The sequence below is a fragment of the Lupinus angustifolius genome, chromosome LG20, assembly GCF_001865875.1.
Source record: "Lupinus angustifolius cultivar Tanjil chromosome LG20, LupAngTanjil_v1.0, whole genome shotgun sequence".
In the NCBI taxonomy this organism is placed as follows: domain Eukaryota; kingdom Viridiplantae; phylum Streptophyta; class Magnoliopsida; order Fabales; family Fabaceae; genus Lupinus; species Lupinus angustifolius.
In genome coordinates, this window is record NC_032028.1 from 6,978,740 (window position 1) to 6,996,945 (window position 18,206).

The 18,206-nt window shown below is 34.0% G+C and overlaps 3 protein-coding genes across 4 annotated transcripts; all 3 read right to left on the bottom strand.

Annotated features, from left to right (window-relative positions):
* On the bottom strand, positions 7-4,846 carry LOC109335988 (AT-hook motif nuclear-localized protein 4-like). Of its 2 annotated transcripts, XM_019572300.1 has the most exons (6): positions 4,387-4,846; positions 2,704-2,771; positions 1,800-1,931; positions 1,133-1,294; positions 313-619; positions 7-256 (listed from the first exon to the last, which is right to left on the bottom strand). In XM_019572300.1, exons 1-5 carry the CDS (start codon positions 4,730-4,732, stop codon positions 344-346), a joined length of 984 nt encoding a protein of 327 aa, XP_019427845.1. In that variant the 5' UTR covers positions 4,733-4,846; the 3' UTR covers positions 7-256; positions 313-343. The 2 variants fall into 2 exon arrangements, with proteins under 2 accessions (XP_019427845.1, XP_019427844.1); XM_019572299.1 differs by having other exon boundaries at positions 7-619.
* Positions 6,212-11,369, bottom strand: LOC109335986 (65-kDa microtubule-associated protein 3-like). The gene is made up of 13 exons (XM_019572297.1): positions 11,172-11,369; positions 10,291-10,378; positions 9,959-10,165; positions 9,553-9,798; positions 9,235-9,444; positions 8,989-9,144; positions 8,744-8,903; positions 8,499-8,650; positions 8,310-8,397; positions 7,852-7,925; positions 7,679-7,753; positions 7,316-7,589; positions 6,212-6,836 (listed from the first exon to the last, which is right to left on the bottom strand). The coding sequence occupies exons 2-13, from the start codon at positions 10,360-10,362 to the stop codon at positions 6,409-6,411; spliced, it is 2,142 nt and encodes a 713-aa protein (XP_019427842.1). The 5' UTR covers positions 10,363-10,378; positions 11,172-11,369; the 3' UTR covers positions 6,212-6,408.
* On the bottom strand, positions 12,948-17,845 carry LOC109335987 (protein trichome birefringence-like 18). Its single transcript, XM_019572298.1, has 4 exons — positions 17,690-17,845; positions 16,647-17,445; positions 15,096-15,370; positions 12,948-13,915 (listed from the first exon to the last, which is right to left on the bottom strand). The coding sequence occupies exons 2-4, from the start codon at positions 17,332-17,334 to the stop codon at positions 13,124-13,126; spliced, it is 1,755 nt and encodes a 584-aa protein (XP_019427843.1). The 5' UTR covers positions 17,335-17,445; positions 17,690-17,845; the 3' UTR covers positions 12,948-13,123.

The window sequence follows — 18,206 nt, forward strand, 5'->3', positions numbered from 1 at the left end:
CACAGCTCAGAAACACTCGCATTTATAACATCCATATAGAGAAAATGGCACAACATATACTCTACATCTAAGTGCTACAACAATGAGCAAACACCACTAGAGATTACATCAGTAAAATGATCACATAAAAAGCATGCACATATATTTCCTAACACCTGAGTTCCAAAGAGAGCAACTTTTCGAGTCAAAACCATCATGGCACTCACCCCGACTATCAGAGTTCTGTCGTTTGTGTATGTTAATTGTCAGCGTCATTCGAGAATGAGTGAGCTAAAATGAGGTTGACTCAGCAGAATAAGAAACAATTCACAGGGAACATGACTAACATGCAACATGGGGCATTTTATTGGCTTGGATTATACTCCTTTTCGGCGAAAGGTTCTTTATCATCAGAAGATGAGTTCCTAGAGTCTTGAACATTGTTATAAGAAGCAATATTCTCTTCTTGAAAAGCAGCAGGTGTCATAATAGGCTTAAATCCACCAAAACTGATTTTTATTCCCTCGTTATTAGATATAGGGTTAGCATGTGTCGGGGTAATAGTCGATACATGCTCCACCATCTGCTTCTTGTGTTTATGCTCTAGCTGGTGACCAGGAAGAAAACTGCCCACAACAACCTGAAGCAAAAGACAATGAGAGACGTTCTAACTGAATGTGTGTTGTTACTTTGATATGCAAGTTAGACAACATACATGAGGCATGGTAGAGTTCTACAGATTTTTGTGTAAATCGATATAAAAAGAAATTCTTTTAATTAATGAAGTAAAAAACAGTGGTAGTTGTGAAAGTGATGTCAAAGTTTGATGTGCAAAGAACATTACCATGGCTGAAATGCCCTTCCTACATGTAATTTGGTTCTTATGTCTTAAATTGCATGTGATCTGCTTTTTTTTTCCGGGGGAATCAATATAGCATGAAGAGATAGTTAAAAATAATTCCTATCCAAGGGCAATGGTAATCTAATAAAAAATATAACAGATTAAAGATATTGCTTTAAGATTATGGGAACAATTTGAACAATCAGCACTTGCACATCTCCTTGCAAAGGTCAGAAAACTTCATATTAACAGTTCCATAAGGTTCTTGAATATTTTTTTTCAAACGTCCTCATTTTATAGCACGAGGTTTACCTGCACAGGTCCTGCAGCTATCAGCAAACCAGCAAGTCCACCCCCCATCACCCGACCGTCTGGACCTGCCAAAGAGACACTCATCCCACCAGATCTGCTTCTCGCAATTCCATTCTCAGTTGGCATAAAGGAACCAGACAAGGAAAGAATCTCATACCGTCCCTGTAAACAGGTGGCAAGCATGAAAACTAAAAGGCATTTATTCATCCATATTGCGCATATATGAAGGATGCTGAACTATGTTAACAGCACACAGCTATGAAGGGAAATTCTCAGAATTCACCCGGGAATTACAAAAAAGCATGTTATATCCAACCTGGAGAAAACACTTAACTACAATCCTTCTATTCCACATCAACACTCATATTATAGCAACCAAATGGCTGATGAACTAATTAATGTAACACATTATCATCTAACTACTCCTTTCTTTCTACGAAAGAAAAATTCAGGACATAAATGAAGCACCAACTTTCCGGGCGCATCTAAAAAAACTAACATTTGATATTGAATACCTACTATATAAAATGCCAGATAAACATATAAACCGATTGCATTCGTGATACTATTATGCAAACGACTTCATGCTATATAAACATTATCTGAATGAAAATCATGAAACTGAACTCATTTTCTTTTTGTGCTGATAACAAAGAATTGAACCCACCTCATATGTTAGGGTACCCCCTGACGAAGTTGGTTGACGAAGTGTAACATTTGAAATCATGCCATTTGCAGAGAGAATGCATATAGCATGTGATCCTTGTTGTGAAAAGGACATGATCTTCATAGTAACATCCTGATATGGCCACAGGAAAATCACAAATACAATTAAGCACACTGCACATTAATAATACTATTTTTGAAAATAAAACGCAGTTTGATAGTTAACTTCTATAACAATGACACTTTACACAACCCCGGGATATGATCCATGTAAAATTAAAAAAGTTAAGCTATTTCAAGTCTATAATATAATCTAGGTAACATAATTTCATTTTAAGTGTAACAAAACCAAGTTGTTAATGTTTCATTAAAAACTTATGGATAAATTATAAGATCATTGTAATTTACATTTCATTATAAACAAGAAAAATTATCTTATATCACTTGTTTTTTCTACATCTTTCCTGGAACCACCAAACCTAGAATTTGATGCTCTTACCTTTGGATTGTGGACATTGTTTTCTTTAAACAATTCAACCAATGGTGTAACTATTGTCTCTAGAATTGAATAGATTATTCTAATTGAATATTATTGCTTAATACCTATTACTAAGAAGATAAATAACCTAATTGTTAAGAGTAGTAGTATAGGGTAACCCACATAAAAGACTTTCCATAACCAGTGAACATACTTAGAATAGAAAAACATAGTTGGAGCTCCAAGATCCAGAAGGGAAAATATCACATTTTCCAAAAGTTACATACATTTTAGAGGTAAGATTTTTTATTTAATAAAATAATTGTTTTTATGAAATGTAAAGCATTTAAAGTGTGAGAAAAATGAAATTGCCTTTTTATTTAACTTCACCTCAGGAAATAGACCTAAAAGGAAATTAACAGAATACCTCGCCAGCATTTACTGTAAGCACATGTGCTGTGAAATTGGCACTAACTGAGTATGCAATCCCCTCACCTATAATATACAGAGATGGGTTGATGAATTGATAGACAGAGAGTTATGGAATAAAAGAATGTATTAATAAAAGTCCATAAAAAATCCTTATGTAACCATCATTTCAGAACCATCTTAAACCTGGATTTACTCTATTTGACTATAACTACAACAACAACGCCTTAATTCCACTATGTGGAATCGGCTACATGGATAGAACGAGACAATGATGCTCTATCATGAATCATGTTCATTGACAAAACATTTATTTCGTTTGACTAATCAAGTTAATAAAGGATATGTTCTTAAATATGATACTTATGCCGTTAACCTCTGCTATGGCATGATATTGTAGAGATCATGACTATCTAAACAAGATGGCTTATGACCCTGTGGAAATATATCCTTCACATACAGGATATGTTTGGAAGTGGGGAGGGAAAGACAAGGATAAAAAAATCAAAGAGGAAGGGAATGGGCGATTAAGTAATGCTTTTCCTTCCCTTTGATTTAATGTTTAAAATCTTCTAAAATTAAGGAACTCTTAATTATTAAAAAAGGAATAATGGGAGTATTAAAATGATCTCATGGGAACCCCTAATTTTCTTACTAAGTTTTTATAAAAGTCTTGACACAAAGGTTCACAAAAACCTTCCCTTATTCTCCATCCAAACACACCCTAGGAGACCACAAAGCTCCTCTATGAACTTCAAAAAATATTTCACTTCATTTGAATTATATATATATATATATATATATATATATATATATAAAACTATCATTCTAAGAAGCCACCCTTAACATCCTGCATGGATAAACTCAATTAATTGAAAATCTAACTTTGACAAAATTTCATAAAGATGAAACCCATTTTCTAATCATGCCAATTCATGAATAATCCTAGCCAGACCACTCAATAGTTGTTCTTTATTTTGCAAGATGACATGGTCCAAGCCAATATCAAACAAGGAAGTCAGTGAGCTGTTAAAAATAACTATTTTAGATCATTTCAAGCATGGCCACATCATCTAACTATCTACTGGACTGAACCAATTGAACATGCCAACAGCTCCTTCATTTACTCTAAACATTTTCTTCATCATATTATGCCATCATCTTCCTTCATAACGGAAAATAGAGAGTATATATGCTACCTGAAACAAAATCCAACCAAAAATATCCCCATCCACCACACAACTTTTATTCCATATCTGAAAAGGAATCTAAGCAAAGGGTCCACCCATACCCCCACAACCTCACAAACTCTAATACACTAGTATAAATCAAATCGAGAAATTACCTGCATGCTATATACATAGATCAAAGGAAATAACTAACTCACTAAATGATTAACTTCAAATAAGTTAGATTAAACCCCAAAGGGAAAAAATAGTTATGATATTTCTCCACTAAAGAGGTAAATGACAAACCAACTAGGCTAGAAAAACTTGCTATATTTATTACTCTCCTTCTCCTAATTCTCAAAGACTTCAAATATAACATTAAATACAAAATCAAAAAACCAGATTTAAGATTAAAACTCAAAGAAACAAAACAATAAACATTAGCAATAAATAAGATTAAAAATACAACAATTCAAAGATCAATTTCAACAGATCAAGGAGCTATAAAACACCTGGTCTTGGACCTTCAACTTCATACTTATATGTTGACTTCTTTACAGATTCAACAGGCCTCCCTCTCCCCCTTTTCCAGGCTGAGAAATCTCCAGTCAACGGAATCGATGACGAAATCGGCATCGGAGACAAAGCCAAGGCTGCAGCCTTACCATCTGCTCCATACTTCCGAGGCCTCCCTCTCTTTTTCTTCCCCTCCGTTGCGGGCGACGAAACCGGGACTGTGGCTCTGGAAAAATCCAAGTTGTTCTCAATTCTAGGAGCCAATTGGAAGCTATCTGGAGCTTCACCACCTAACACTGCATGAGGTTGCCCAACACCAACAAAATTCTCCTTTCCCTCCATTTTTATGCAATCAATGAAAAACTAAGACACCCCAAAACCTTAAAAACTTTTATGAAACCCTACCCATTGAAGATTCGCACGTTTTCACACTGAATCAAACCAAAAATCAGGGAACAAATGATTTTTTTGAAGAAAAATATTAACTTTACTGAACAGAAATAGTTTTGAATGCAGGGAAAATTTACTATCTACACGAAACTTCAAAAATAGAAACTTTGGAACAGTTGAACTTGGTCTCCGAAAAAATCGAAGCTCTGTATGCTCAAATCTGCACCATTGCAGAGAAAATAAAAATCTTCAAAATTAATACGAAAATATGAGGAAAAAATTATAGAATTATAGAGAAAATTACAAACTCTGTGGATGAACTCTCCAAAGTGATATATGAATTTTGGGTTTTGCAGGAAAAGGTGGAGTAAATAAATAATGTGGAAGAAAAAATGAAAAAAATAAATAAATATTAAAATAAACTAATAAAGTGATTAAATATTGGGAATTTAATTATTAGTTAATATATTTTAATTGTAATCCAAAGTATAAAATTTGGTTAAGAAATTGGTTCACGTCCGTCTTGGAAATTTAATAAAGTGAATTATTTAATGACTGTGAATGCAGATACTTAATTTGAATGCATTAAAAAAATATGTATTATTTTTGAAAAGGAAAGAAAATGCCTTTTTTATTCAATACTGTCATTTATTTATTTAAAGTTTTTTATTAAAAAAAGATATTCAAAGCTGTAAAGCTTAGGTTGCCATTGCATTTCCTCAACTACTTGACAAGTTCTTTTGTCTTTTCAGTTAAACAAATTAAAGTTGACCAAGAAATCAAATAGATCAATTTGTAAGAAAAAAATGAATATAAAATAATACCCTATTGGTTTGGTGAATCATTTGAAATTGCCATTGCATGATTTTCTATCTTTACTTTTTTTCTTATTTTCTTCACCTAACTATTATTGTCTTTTTCCCTGTCTCCTCCTCATTCAGCTTCTTTTGACTATAAGGGGCGTTTCTTAAAACCCACTTTTCCCTCTCTGTCAGAACAAAAAAAACCCAAAGAAGAAGACAACATGATAGTTTTGTTTAGATTTTGGTAAGCAGTATTTGTGATGCTCATTGTACTTTAACTGTTGATTTCAGAAATTGTGCATAACTCACTGTACTTAAAGTAGCTAATTTATATTTATAAAAATAAATAAGATTTTAAAATAAAAAATAAAGTAACTGATATCATGGGTTTGCCACAATAGGCAATTTTTCCAAAAGCCATTGGAATGCTACTGATACAATAAAATAGATATTCCCCTTGTTGATTTCATATATTGATTCCTTCATTAGAACATGGTCAAAACAAGCCATGTTAGATTTCGGTTGTATAATAATAAATTAATAATCATACTAATCCTTTTCTCCAAGATCGAAACAATCAGAAACTAATGAAGATAACTAATTATACTAATCCTTTTCTCCAAGATCAAAACAATCAGAAACTAATGAAGAAAACTAAATCAGATTAGACTTAAAATCTCACTTTATAAGTTTGTTCCACATCCTAGTCTACTACTTCCAATTCTAGTAGACTATATTACACAAGCAGGAAGCCAATTACAATTGACTTTATGATTATCCATAACAAGACTTTGTTCCAAAAATATAAAATCGAAACAGAAAAAATCATGCTAACATATAAGCAAGCCTTCTTTCCTCAAAGGAATATTCAATCTCCTGAACCAAGTCACCTCTAAAAGAAACTGATGAGGGAGCTGCTGGAGTCACAACCATATTCATCGGAACTGAGACTGTCAAAGGCGTAGCAGGAACGGGAATAGGCATTGTTTTTGGAGTTCTATTCTCTTCATCAACTGTGGGGGTTGTCTTGGAGGGAGTAGAGAATGGTGCATTGTTAAGTGATATTGTTCTCTGCAACTTCTCACTCTGCATTTTCAGTTCATCTTTGGCATTTCCTATATTCACTTTTGATGATGCATTGGAAGAGATGGGAGAAAAAGGTTGGCGGGACAGAGTTTCTATGTCACGAGCACTCCCAGCACCGAATGAGTGCTTTTTTACAGGAACGCCAACGATGTCCAAGCCTCTTCTAGCTGCAGAATCATAGCGAAAACAAAAAAAAAATACTCAAAATAACTCTTAAATGTGTGATAATGCATGACTAAACATAGGGTTGTTTGTGTAATTTAAGTGAAACACAAACAACATTAAGCAAAGAACTATCTATCATATACTAGCAAGAAAATATGGGGAAATCTACCAGCTAAGATGTGTCGGCTTAACTTCCTCAATATCAAACCAAAGAATGAATAAACAGTTCCGTGGTTCAACATCAAGAAGCACAACTTGGTAGAATTCATTGGAGTTTTTCTACTAAAACAAAAGGTGTTCTATATGAGGCTGGTTTTTTTATGACAACTTGAACACATTAAATGCGATTTCTTTAACCATGGACGAAAGTACTGGACAACCTACCCCAGCAAACATATATTAAAAAATTTGCTTGATCCATATTGAACTCTTTCTAACTTAAAACAAAAATGAGGGGAAAAGTAGAGTCTAAAGAAACTACCTGCTGATAAACACGAGGCGTCATCATCCAGGTAATTTAGTTGCTCAATTTGGTGCACTTTGTCAGTCTTTCTCAAGGCACGTGAATGAGTTGCTTTTGAATCAGGCTTTGGAGTTTGAAGCATTGCTCCTCCAAGGGAAACTCTTCTACTAGAAGCACCTCCAGTTGACATCCTGGGTCCCTTTTTAACACTCTGAGGCTTTGAAGGGCTTGGTTTTGACCCATAAAGCACCTCCTGTTCAGCTATCATTTGACCCTGAAGTTTCTTCAGGTCCTGAAACAGAAAAGTAACATTTTAACAAATTTTGGAGGAATGACACAGCATGTAAAAATTTATTGGGATGAGATTTAAATGCCCCATACCCTCTGCCTACGACGCTCTTGCTCTTTCTCTTCTCGTAATATGTTGTACTCTTCAAGCATAGAGAGCAGACGAATCTAGAAATCCACAAAAGACGAGAATTATTATGAAGCAGGTATACTTGAGCAACCAACTTAAAGACACTTCCATCCATTACTTTAGAGAGAGTACTTACACCATCATATGTGAAGTCAATGCCTTTTTCCTTTTCCCAAGCTACAGTTTTTGAAGTCAAACCATCTACCATTGCTATATGCAAAAGGAAATAACTTTAAAATTACACTGACATTGATGCATAAAAAATAAAAGAAAAATAAAACACAGTTTTATTCAAGAAGCATAATGAGATGGCTTGGAAGACAAACGAAGCTGAAGGATGAACGTAGAATTGCTTAAGAAAATGAATATCAATCAAGAAAAAAACCAAACTATCATTACTCAGTAATTGCGTTTGGAACTCACAAGCAAAGTAAGAATAAATACCACTTCATGTACTGCAAGTTCGTTATAATGTAATCCACTAAATCTTGTACATGCAAGTTTTGTAGTGTCATACTATTGAACTATAATGGTTTCTAAAGGTCTAATAACCAATTGATAAAAACATTGCTAACATTTAAGAGTTATGGATACCTGGAATTTTGTTAACAGCAGTACGAGCTTTCTCAGCTCGCTTGAGTGTAAGATGAGCACCTCTCCCAGCATTGTATCGATTTTCATCCTGAGAAATGAACAAAATAAAGAAGATAAATTGCAAAATCGTAAGCACGACTAGGAAAAGCAGTGAAAATGATGTCTCGGAAGGAGGATAAGAAAACTAACCCTGTTGTACTCTTCAAGCCAAGACTCCTCATCACACGCTGCCAACCATTTGTCAACCTTTTCAAGTATTTCTTTTCTACTAAAAGCTTCCTCCTTTACTTGGACAATTTGAAGTTCAATTTGTTCAAGCACGGAAACAGGGTCCACAGTTCCTACATCAGAAAGGAAGAGGCATACTTTCATTTTCCCAAATAAATGATTACATTCATGCCCATAAATACCTTGCTTGAAATTTAGAAAGTTACCAGACTCTACAGCTTCAACAGCGTATTCCACTGCACTATCTACTTCTGGAACCAAATGTGTCTTTCGACAAATCTCTTCAAGTTCAGTTCTCTTTTTCAATACAAGCTCTTTCATTTTGCTAGATTTTAATTTTTCCAACCTAGATACTTCCGTGTCAACCTGCATGACAATATTAATTCTCTGTGAATTCTGAACCACAAAAAATCAAGAGTGTAGTCCTAATTATCTTAAATTCTGAACTCACACAATTGATCAAGTCCGTCGATAGTGTATTTGGTTCAGTAACTTCATCTTCTGAAGCAGCTATATTACAAGTAACATTCTGAAACATCTGCTGCTCTTCTACAGGTGTATCCATCAAGTTCCAGAGCTCCAACATTGTTGATGCAAGATCTTGGAGCTGCCAAACCATAAGTAATTTACAACTATCAACCAGAGGAAAGAACACAAAATTCATACAAAGAGAATGTATTTCTAAATCAGTCTTTACCTTCTGCATTCTCTGTAATTTAACTTCCCGCAGTTGTTGTATAGCAACATCCAGTTGTTGGAGAGTATCATTACTTACATTCTTAGATCCTTCTGGGTCCCCTAAACTGGGATGAATTCCATTGACTGTCTGATAAAAGTCCAAACCAAGCACTGAACAAAGAGAGTTCAAGGTATTTAGGTGCTCCTGGATCTTCTTAAGGCGGACACTCTTCATGAAACAGAGATACCAGCATCAGTAAAATTAGTAATAAAGAGCATAAAAAATGTTGCAAGTTGATGAGATGGTGAAAAAATGAAGTAGAATAAAATTATTGACCTTCTCAATTTGAAGTGCATGCAGCTGTCCTTGCAATTCTTCAAGTTTTCTCAAGGATAAATCAGTTTGATCTACAATGCCTTCAATGTACTCTCTTGGACCATAAATCTCAGTTGAGATAGTTTGAATCTGCTCTTGAACTTCAATAAATTGATTTCTACGCTCGAACTTCTTTTTCTGCATCTCCTCCAACTGTGGACGAATTCTTATGAGCTCTTCTTTCAAGCTTTCCGCAACTTGATCAGTCTAGATAAACAAGAAAGAGACCGAGTACCGATAGTATTAGCAGGATAACAAATCATCTCGACATAAAAAAATCAATAAGACCGAAAATAACTAGTCCTTTAAGTTGCATAAAGGGTCGGGAATCTAGACCCAAATGGATTAAAACACAATTTCATCTAACCTGCCGAATATGTACTGGTCTCTCTCCCATTGCTGAACAGATGGCTGCAAGTTCTGCCTCACAATCAGCAATTGCCTGCCTTAATTGAGCTCTAGACCGATTAGCATTATCAACCTTCCTTCTGTACACTTCTAGACACTCTTGTTCAAGCTCATACAGCATTCTATCTCTGTCAGTCTCAGACTCCCCAACTTCATCCCATATTATCTAATAAATAAGTTGAGGTAAACAATGAGAATTTCTCGACAGTCCTGACTAATATTCTTCGTCCCACCTGCTGATGGAGAAAGGGGGATGTAGGAATGATAAATGCAGAAAATTCTAATGTATACCTGAAGTTCATAAAGAAGTGTTCCACATGTTGTTTCAGCTTGCAAAATGGGATCATTTTGAGGTTTAGACATTCTGGAGCACTTGTATCTGCCAAAAACATTAAACTATCTTAATAACTCTAAAATATCAAAGCAATTAAAACTTGAAAGACAGAAACTGACATCCTAATTTGACTAGAAATTAATGTATCTCAGATATAGAAACAAACAAAGTACTCGCATCATAAAAACTAATACTGAAAAAGAAGTGCCAATAACTTTTTGATTTCAACTGAAGCTCAAAATCAAAATTTGTAGCCAAAGCATAAAAAGGTAACCATCATTTCCATCATGTTAAGGCTCGAACCTGGAATATAAGTTTAGAAATGAAATGATGCGAAACAATGTTAATAAACATGGAATTGCCAATCATACAACCTCCACTGATCTCTTCACTCGACATTTACTTCTAAAACCTAAAAATCACACTTTAATTACAAGGATAGTGCCAATGGCTCAGCAAAACAGCTTAAGAGATACAGTGAAAATTGAAAACACTATATTAGTTAAAACATGAATTTTCTCCATAAATTAAAAAACTTTAATCAATCAAAATAAAAAAAATGGGTAAATTAAAAGAGTGGAAATTTCAGAAAACTTTGCTCTCCATAAATTCAATCAAAACCCTAATTTCAGAAAAAAGGTAAGTTAAAAATAAAAAATTTCACACACTACAAAACTTTATTCAGTAAATCTGATCTGAGCTGTGAGAAAGTGGAAGCAACTACGTAAATTCAAAAGAACGAAACATAAAACAGAATTTCAATTTCTCGGATTTAGGGATTTGAGGTTCAACTTTCAATTTACACACAAAGGGAATAGAGTTCGATGTGAATACTGACCTGAAAAACACAGTAGATCGAAGAATTGGTTTGTGTATGAATTTCGTTCGTTCGTGTTGAATAGAAGAGTGAAAATGAAAGTGTGTATTGTTTTGATAGAAAAATGAGTTTTTAGTTTTTGGTTTGAAATGAAAAGAGCGATGGAAAAGGAGAGAGAATGAATGTAGCCGTTATGAAATTTATGGTGACCGTTGCACGAGATTTGATTTCGATTTATTTATTACTCCTCTTTGGTCTTTGCATGTTTTTTTTAAAAGAGGGAAATATTAATTAACTTCATTTACGTGGGGCTTCAAGAAAAGAAATATTTGAAATGAAGTTTGAATTTCAAATTCAGAAGAGTGAGAAAGTTAGAAGAGGATTAGCTATATTACTAGGATAGCTTCTTTGGTAGAGAGTGTAATATATTCGTAGCATTAGTATAAAGATTTCACTTATTATATTATTCCGCATTTATTTGTTCTTATTACATTTTTGTTAAGAGTCAAATCAATAATGAATATTAAATTATAGGGTGAGAGTACATAAACTCTTATATTATCCAATTTTTTTTTTCTTGTTTGGATCTGAATGGGATGATATTATGTACTTGGGTATAATTTTATTTTCACTAAAAAGGGGATGAATTTAAAAGAAAAATACTATGTTCACACACAAATCAATAACTTTTACCAAACATTATATAAAATGTTTGTTTTACATTTTCATGGATACAAATTTGTAGTGGTTAACACGTCGTAAAAACTGTTATTATTGATTAAAAGCAATTGGATTTTTTATGATATTTGTTTTATCTGTTGTATATATTCTCCACCTGAAGCTGCAATAATACATTAGTATATGAGGACTATGATTCCATAAAAACAAATATATGAAATGAAAATTAATTAATACATTGGAAGACAAACTAAATGTGCCTGCCATTTAAGGAAGTAAAACTAATTTTTTTTAATGAAAATAAATAATTAATATGTTGGAAACTGATAACGTTTTACTTGTTATTTAAAATTATCTATTTTAATGTCCAACACTATTAGGAAAACTGAAATAATTATTGATTTCATTTACAAAAATGCTTTCTGTTTGTTTTTGGAATATGTGGTTGGATCTATGTTGTTATAGAATAGAATGGGGACACTGTTTCTTGTGTATAATAAAACCCAAATTCCACTATGCAAACTATGATCCAAAGTCCAAACAAACTATCAGTAGTACAAAACTTAAAAGTGATTTCCATATGTAGTTACAAGATTTTCATCTGAGGTTAATGACTTACCGAATACAGACAGACATAACAAACATGCTGCTTTTTACACAAGATATATGTCAATACACCTAAGTTTCTATTGCCGTTGTAAGTTTGATTTGTCGAAATGGTTTTCTTAAGTAGCCAACATCAAACAACCAAGCCTTAATCTAACTACGTGAGCAGCAATGTTTTGATATGTAGCCGCCGAGAAAAAATCTAACCTCACAATTGTGTGTCGAGCTATGTGTAATTGCAAGAACAGTAGTTGTTCAAAATTATTTGATTTAAATGTTCAATATTTTAATACTTTTTAACAAATCAAATGCCCTGACACATGAAATGGAAGCAGATTTTGACCCATGGCCACCAATGCCTCAGTAACAAACGATGACTACAACTTAATGTACACAATGTAAAATCATACTGGAAATCAGAACTTGGTCATGAACATATATTTAGTCCTTTAAGTAGTATGATGGCTTTTGATAATTGAGGAATAATAAGCTAGCAGTATCACCCAAATCCTCGAAAGTAAATTAATTTCTCTATAGTATAACATTATTCTATGAAAAGATATAAGTGGACTATTCTTACCTCTCTAGACAGACATTTCTAGACATGTAACCCTCTTAACAAATTGAGCATAACATGCAGCCAGATTGTAAAACAAAAGACAGTAACTAAATAATTCTCATGATGCAACTCATCCATCAAGTTCTCTCTTGATGATTTCAAACACAAGTTCATTCCAGGTATCTACAGGACCTGGCATGCACCAATGTAAGCAATCCTGTGGTGGAGGCCTTCCATCGGGGCCACGTTTTGTAATCTTGTTCGGGTCAGAACTCCTATATGGACCAGGATGACCATCATGCCTATACTGAAACACTTCAGTGATATCCATTAACTTCAACTTTGATCTATTTGTTGCTTTTTTTATAGCGAGGTTGAAACCTGTAACCTGTTGCTGATGCATGTCATTTGTATGCTCATTTTCCAACAATTCACCAGGTGCGAGAGGTTTAACCTTCCCGGTGCATGATCCACCTGTGTTCCATGCCCCACCCTCATAATGATCAGGGGAATAGGAACGCACGATTGTAATCCCTGTGTAATTTGGATGTGTCACAAGAGCAGAGAGAATTGTTTCAACAGATATACGATATGCTTCGACACTGTTAATCTTCGCTGGCTTAGACTTGTCTGGCCACCACAATTGTCCTCCCACTATCTCATTGTTAAGAATATACACAGACTGCTTAGCAAACCAATGACCGGAAGAAAGAACAACCACATCGAATTTTGGGATGTGTTCCATCAACTTCTCCTCAGGGACATCAAGAAAGAGCTTATCCACCCCAGCAGGAGCGTAATCAAATGGCTCAGATGTTAGTTTGACTAGCCATGACGACCATATCCGGACAATCATTACAGATGTGGACCTGAAATAATATCGTTGCATATTACGATTTCCCCGATTCTTCGGTTCCTCTACCTGAAAGTGACATATTGTTTCAGTTAAGCTTCTTACTATGAAAAAACGGAAGTTCACACACGCATGCATATATTATGTTGATACAATGTAATTAGAATAGTTAGGAGTCAGAGTGGATTAGTCAGTTAGTTAAATAGTTAGTTTGTAGAGAGGGTATAAATAAGAGGAGATAATACTAGCAACATCATTTAGAAAATCAGAATTGTGAGAATTAAGCAATTGTTTCTTTGTAAAAGGGGCAACCCTTTGTGAAGGGGAAACCCTTGGAGGGGATTTCAATCTTGTATTCTTCATCATCAATAATGAACATGGAATGGTACAGCTGCAGCACTGAGGCCACAGGAAGAGAATTCTCGACCTAGTGCTAAAAGGTATCATTTTTTCTTCTTCACGTAATTTAGCTGGGGAAGGACATGGTAGGGATAAAATTTCCAAACCAAGTTAGGCTCATTCTAAAGAGTAGGAAGACAATCACCCACAGCTAAAAGAAAGAAAGACTGAGATAAGTTATACTCCATCTCAGTTGGAGTTTGATTTAGCCTTCTTATCATGCTTATTAACAAAAAACACATGTATCAACTATTAAGAAATAAGGTGTTGTTTGAAGACATGAAAGATGTACTTTCAAGCAGGTCTAGCCGTTGATGAGTGCCAAGAGAATTTTCTTTAAATTAAAAAAAAAAAATCTAAGGTAGGATTGCAAGTAACTGTGACAAGAAAGTTACATAATAAACTAAGCATTTGTTACAATAAGAGAGTTAATTTATTTCTTTAGATTATGCAAAATCAAACAAATATAAAATCTGAATTACATTCATTACCATGATCACAGTAATATCAGCAGGTATCTTGTCTATTTTTTAAATAACATAAATTTCAAAGTTCTTCTGGAAGCAGGCAATTACCATCACATTTTGTGTTTCTAATTTTCTGTCAAACAAAGTGAATTGTATATGACTTAATTATGCATGTCTTAGACAACCATATGGATAACATCCTAAATATCAATTAGTATACTTTAATTATGTTGATTATAAGAAAACTCATAATCACAAATAATATGCAGCAACCATGAGAAGACATTAACAATGACAAGTCAGCTAAAGAGTGAATTTTATCTACCATCTTGAAATTGTTTTATTTGCAATGTAAAATAGATCGAAGGAATAAAGAAACTAACCTGCCAGAGAATACACAGCATTGATTCCATCTGGTTCCGAGCCACTGAATCTCCAATGAAAGCCAAGGTCTTCCCTCTCATCAGCTCCAAAAATTTCCTGGGGTCAAATCGTGGGATGTCACACTGAGAGGGCTTCCATCGGAAATTCTCATAATCCTTGTCAGGCCTTCCATTACCCTGGCAATTCTCCATCTGTGTTATTACAGGGCAAGAATTGTTTGTGTATAATGGTCCCAATGGATCATATATCCAATTTCCATGATACAGATCACAGTCTACAAAACAGAAAGAAAAAACCAATTAAAAAACTCAGAAGACACAGATTAATTCCAAATAAAATCATTAAAAAATGGTTATACATTCTACTATGAGAAACTTTTAGTAACAAGAACACAATACATCTAATAATTTACATACGTTGTGAATATTTATAATATGTAGTGACAACATAAATGACATCACTTTAAAAAACGATTGAGTCAGATCACTAATTTTAAATCCAATAGTGTATCTGACATTAAGTATTTGTGACCATCTTATTTACCAACTAAATGCATATTGTGAAAGGCTAAAAGGTGACTGAAAGGGAGAGGGTTAGCGAATGACATGAAAATTGACCCGAAGTTGAACCTTGGAAGAACATATAGGGAAGATAAGATATAAATGAATGATGAATCACTTAATCTCCACAGGCTTGCCCAAGTGACACTGATTCCAACGTTTGCTATCTGAGGTACCTCACACCACCATGGCAATATCATTGATAGTTGGCTTCAAGACAGTATGATTTAGACAACCTTCAGTTGGCTATATGGCAATGTCACAACATATTCACAAATCTCTTAATAACCAAAATCAAAATTTGAACAGTTCAGACCCAGATCTGCAGAGAAGAAGAACCAAAACGATGCCTTTCAACGTTACAAAACTTACTGACAGAAGGACTAACGTGAGAGCGTAAACAAAATTGAGTGACCAATTTGAGGAAAAGAATTTGAATGACTAAATTGAGAAAATAAATTAAGTTGGGGAACCAAAATAGCAGTTTTGCTTATATTAAAATTCATAGTTAATTGGGGATAGAAACAAGAATAATCAATACAACATTTGAACCACCAAAATGTAGGTCCACAACAATGTTTTGGCTCTGTTACACGCTCAATAGGTCCATTGCACATGATATAGAACACATTCCATAATAGAACAACTTGCAACGTGTGGGGTCTGGGTGTATTATGCATGTGTCGAAGACTGATTCTTTCTCTCTCCCATTTTCTTGTTAAAAGTTAAGTGGGCAGCTAATGAACGGGTGCTATATAAATCAGATCACAATAGCAATTAGCAAGTTGCATGACAAAAGTAATGAGTTAAAATTAATGCAATGAAGCTAATCATGATACTGTGGCTTCAATATGTTTCCAGAAGAGAATGAACCAACAGAAAACAAAACAATTCAGCCTTATAACTTATAATTGATCAGGTAAAACAAGAAAGGTAAATAAAATGATAAACTGATAACAAGCTTGCATAATGCAGAAAAATAACTGCAACCTGGATTAACCGTGGTAGGAGACGATAAATTATCTGGCTTTTCTAGTGATTCTGGATTTTCTGTTGATGTGGAATCAGAAAGGGACACAGAGGCCTCGTTTGAAGTTATAGCTTCTGCACTGGACGAATTGGTACCAGCCAGTGACATATCAACTTTTGGATCCGATTTAGCAGGCAAGTCACTATTGACTATATCTACACCATTGCCAGATGAAGTCACGGATTCTTGTGAATTAGAATCTTCCGCATCAGAAGTTTCCATACCACCCCCCTCCTTAGTTACTACAGAATTCCCCAAACTAGATCCTCTCAATTCTAGCTCTGAACTTAATTTAGTACCAGTTTGTTCAACCCTACTATCACTAGACACACCCTCAGAAACCGCGGAAGATTGCGGATCCAAGGATGGTTTATCATCAACTAGATCTAAACTCTTATTCAAGATAGCATCAATAGTATCTTTATTTATAGAAGACACTACTGAACCATCTAACTTTCCTGAACTACCTACACCATAAAACAAACCATGAACTGTGTCACCAATTGGAGATGACACAAGAACAAATGAAGCATAAATCAAGAAAACTGCTAACCCTCCAACTGAAACTACAATCCAAGAAAGTTGCCTTTTATGTGAAGCAGAAAACATTCTAGGAGAGCCCTTAGGTGAAGCACCACCCCAATTCATGCCTTTCTTAATATACTAACCAATCTCTACACTAAACCATTAATAACATCTAAAAATGGTAATCATAGAAACATAGCTTTCGTGTAATGAGGTAAAAATCACATGGGAAACCTGTTATAACCACAAATATACAAATAATCAATGAAATGATATAACAAATGTTGAGTGAAAAATGTGAGAATAAAATAAATTAATGTTCAAAGTTCATTCTTAAAGACTTGTTATTACAACATGTTAAATTAAAATGAGATTTAAATACCCATAAGGAAAAAAATTGATTTTTTTAACAAGGAAATTGAAATAGCGAGAAAAAAGTGTAATAATTTGGATCAAGCAAAGAACGAGAAGCAGAAACCTGTGTGAGGAGATTGAATGAAGAAAATATTGGGATAAAATTGGATGAAACGCAGAGTTTTGGGTTTGTGTTTGTGATGGTTGTCGGATTGTGCAAGGAATGGAGCGAGATTCTAGAGATAGTGTGTGAGAGAGAAGAAAAGCCACATATGAAGAGCACATGGACATGGAGATTCATTAATTTATGTTTTGCTTTAGATTTGGTTTCATGTCCGGATTCAATTTTGGTTTGACTTTCTGAATATGTTGTTATTATTCTAGTCCTTAATTGTAATATCTACCTGTTAGTTTTTGAATGAGATGTTGGTGTGACTAACAAAGGTCATCATCTATTTTTTTATAAGGAAGGGATTATCTCATTAAATGAGTGTCATTTTAAAATGATTATTGTTTCTTTTTAAATAGGAATGAGACATTTAATATTTTAGTCAATTGGAGATTTGATGAAACTTATACTATTATATTAATATTTTGTTGGTTCTCACATCATGTATAAGATAATATGATATGATTAAAGA

Bases quoted from the DNA above. Each gene is read 5' to 3' on its own strand.
- LOC109335986 (XM_019572297.1), bottom strand. From the start codon at position 10,362: ATGTCTAAACCTCAAAATGATCCCATTTTGCAAGCTGAAACAACATGT. The intron at 8,398-8,498 runs GTTAGTTTTCTT...TTCATTTCTCAG, and splicing joins GGCTTGAAGAGTACAACAGG to GATGAAAATCGATACAATGC. The intron at 7,926-8,309 runs GTATCCATAACT...TTTTGCATATAG, and splicing joins TGCTGTTAACAAAATTCCAG to CAATGGTAGATGGTTTGACT.
- LOC109335988 (XM_019572300.1), bottom strand. From the start codon at position 4,732: ATGGAGGGAAAGGAGAATTTTGTTGGTGTTGGGCAACCTCATGCAGTG. The intron at 2,772-4,386 runs GTGTTTTATAGC...TGTATATTATAG, and splicing joins AGTTGAAGGTCCAAGACCAG to GTGAGGGGATTGCATACTCA. The intron at 620-1,132 runs GTAAACCTCGTG...CTTTTGCTTCAG, and splicing joins TAGCTGCAGGACCTGTGCAG to GTTGTTGTGGGCAGTTTTCT.
- LOC109335987 (XM_019572298.1), bottom strand. From the start codon at position 17,334: ATGAATTGGGGTGGTGCTTCACCTAAGGGCTCTCCTAGAATGTTTTCT. The intron at 15,371-16,646 runs GTTGCAGTTATT...TCTGTTTTGTAG, and splicing joins TCCTACCACGGTTAATCCAG to ACTGTGATCTGTATCATGGA. The intron at 13,916-15,095 runs GTTAGTTTCTTT...TGTCACTTTCAG, and splicing joins TGCTGTGTATTCTCTGGCAG to GTAGAGGAACCGAAGAATCG.